The sequence below is a fragment of the Propithecus coquereli genome, unplaced genomic scaffold (genome assembly GCF_000956105.1).
Source record: "Propithecus coquereli isolate 6110/MARCELLA unplaced genomic scaffold, Pcoq_1.0 Scaffold53, whole genome shotgun sequence".
Taxonomy (NCBI): domain Eukaryota; kingdom Metazoa; phylum Chordata; class Mammalia; order Primates; family Indriidae; genus Propithecus; species Propithecus coquereli.
In genome coordinates this window covers 4,312,076-4,313,896 of record NW_012151174.1, presented here as the reverse complement: position 1 = coordinate 4,313,896, position 1,821 = coordinate 4,312,076, and the positions used below count along the sequence as shown (strand labels likewise).

Sequence of the window (1,821 nt, the reverse complement as noted above, 5' to 3'; positions counted from 1 at the left end):
AAAAAAAAAAAAAAATTAGGTAGTACTTGCACTTGATAAAATATTCAAAAGGAATAGTCTCTCTCTCACACCTGGTACTTGAGCCATATTGTTCCCTTCCCTTCAGGCAGCTTTCTTGGAAATCCCTCCTGAGATAGTCTATACATACACAAACAGTTGTGCACTGTGTTTTTTCCTCTGCTTCCCTCCCCCTGTTTTTGTGGGGGAAAACCCCACATATTTTATAGCATACTATAAACATTTCTCTGTACTTTACATTTTTTAACTTAATAATTGATCTTAGAGATTCTTTTATACCATAACCTGAAGTTCTTCATTTTTTTATAGCTGTATAATGAGAATAAAATTATTAAATCACCCCCAAAATACTTAATAGATACAGCTATTGTTACAGTGAATGAATGTAATTTTTTTTTTAAATACGGAGATCATAACTTTCCATTGTGATGTTAAGCTAGATGATTTTTATTATATGTTTGGAAAATGTTAAAACCATTCCCCCCTCCTTTTTTTCCAGATAATCAGACAGCTAAATGGAGTCTGAGCAGCTGTTCCATAGAGGCTACTATAGAAACAGCTACAACAGTATAACCAGTGCGAGTAGTGATGAGGAGCTTTTAGATGGAGCAGGTGTTATTATGGACTTCCAAACTTCTGAAGATGATAATTTGTTAGATGGTGACACCGTAGTTGGTAAGTTTGGTATTACGATGTTTATAGTCATGAATATCTACTAATAAATATGTACATTGTTTTATTGAGGTTGAATTTTTTGGTAACATTTTTAAAAGAATTGAGGTGAAATTTACATATAACATAAACTTTTTATTTTTGAGACAGAGTCTCACTCTGTCACCATGAGTAGAGTGCTGTGGTGTCAGCCTAGCTCACAGCAACCTCAAACTCCTGGGCTCAAGCAATCCTCCCTCAGCCTCCCAAGTAGCTGGGACTACAGGTGGACGCCATGATGCCTGGCTAATTTTTTTATTTTTAGTAGAGACGGGGTCTTGCTCTTGTTGAGGCTGGTCTCGAACTCCTGACTTCAAGCCATCCTCCCTCCTTGGCCTCCCAGAGTGCTAGGATTACAGGCGTGAACCACCATGACTGGACAACATAAACTTAACCATTGTAAAGCAGCGGCCCCCAACCTTTTTGACACCAGGGATCAGTTTCATGGAAGACAAATTTTTCCACCAGGGTCAAGGATGGTTTCGGGATGATTCAAGCACATTGCATTTATTGTGCAGTCAAACCTCCCTGCTAATGATAATCTGTGTTCGCAGCCGCTCCCCAGCGCTAGCATCGCCGCCTCAGCTCCACCTCGGATCATCAGGCATTAGATTCTCATAAGGAGCACAACCTAGATCCCTCACATGGCAGTCTACGGTAGGGTCCGCACTCCTGTGAGAATCTGATGCCGCGGCTGATCTGACAGGAGGTGGAGGTTGTGCGGCGATGCCAGCGCTGGGGAGCGGCTGTAAATACAGACGAAGCTTCACTTGCTCACCCACCACTCATCTCCTGCCGTGCTGCCTGGTTCCTAACAGGCCACAGACCAGTACCAGTCCGTGGCCCGGGGTTGGGGACTGCAGTTGTAAAGTATACAGTTCAGTGGCATTTGGCACATTCACAAGTTGTGCAACTGCCGCTTCTATCTAGTTTCAAAACATTTTTAGCACCCCAAAAGAAAACTCCACATTTGGTAAACTTATAAATTTAAATATAACATAATACAGAGAGGTATACAATTATCAAATCATAGTGTGGAAACTGATGAGTTTCTACAAAGTGAATGTTCTCATACAACTATTCCTCAATCAA

The 1,821-nt window shown here is 41.1% G+C and overlaps 1 protein-coding gene across 1 annotated transcript in view; it reads left to right on the top strand.

Annotated features, from left to right (window-relative positions):
• The window catches only part of CLCN3 (chloride channel, voltage-sensitive 3), a 98,758-nt gene that overhangs the window by 25,935 nt on the left and 71,002 nt on the right, over nucleotides 1-1,821 (top strand). Inside the window, exon 2 of the mRNA XM_012656990.1 lies at nucleotides 518-693. Within this exon, the coding sequence (XP_012512444.1) occupies nucleotides 534-693 (160 nt within the window). The 5' untranslated portion in view covers nucleotides 518-533. The remainder of the gene's footprint in view (nucleotides 1-517; nucleotides 694-1,821) is intronic.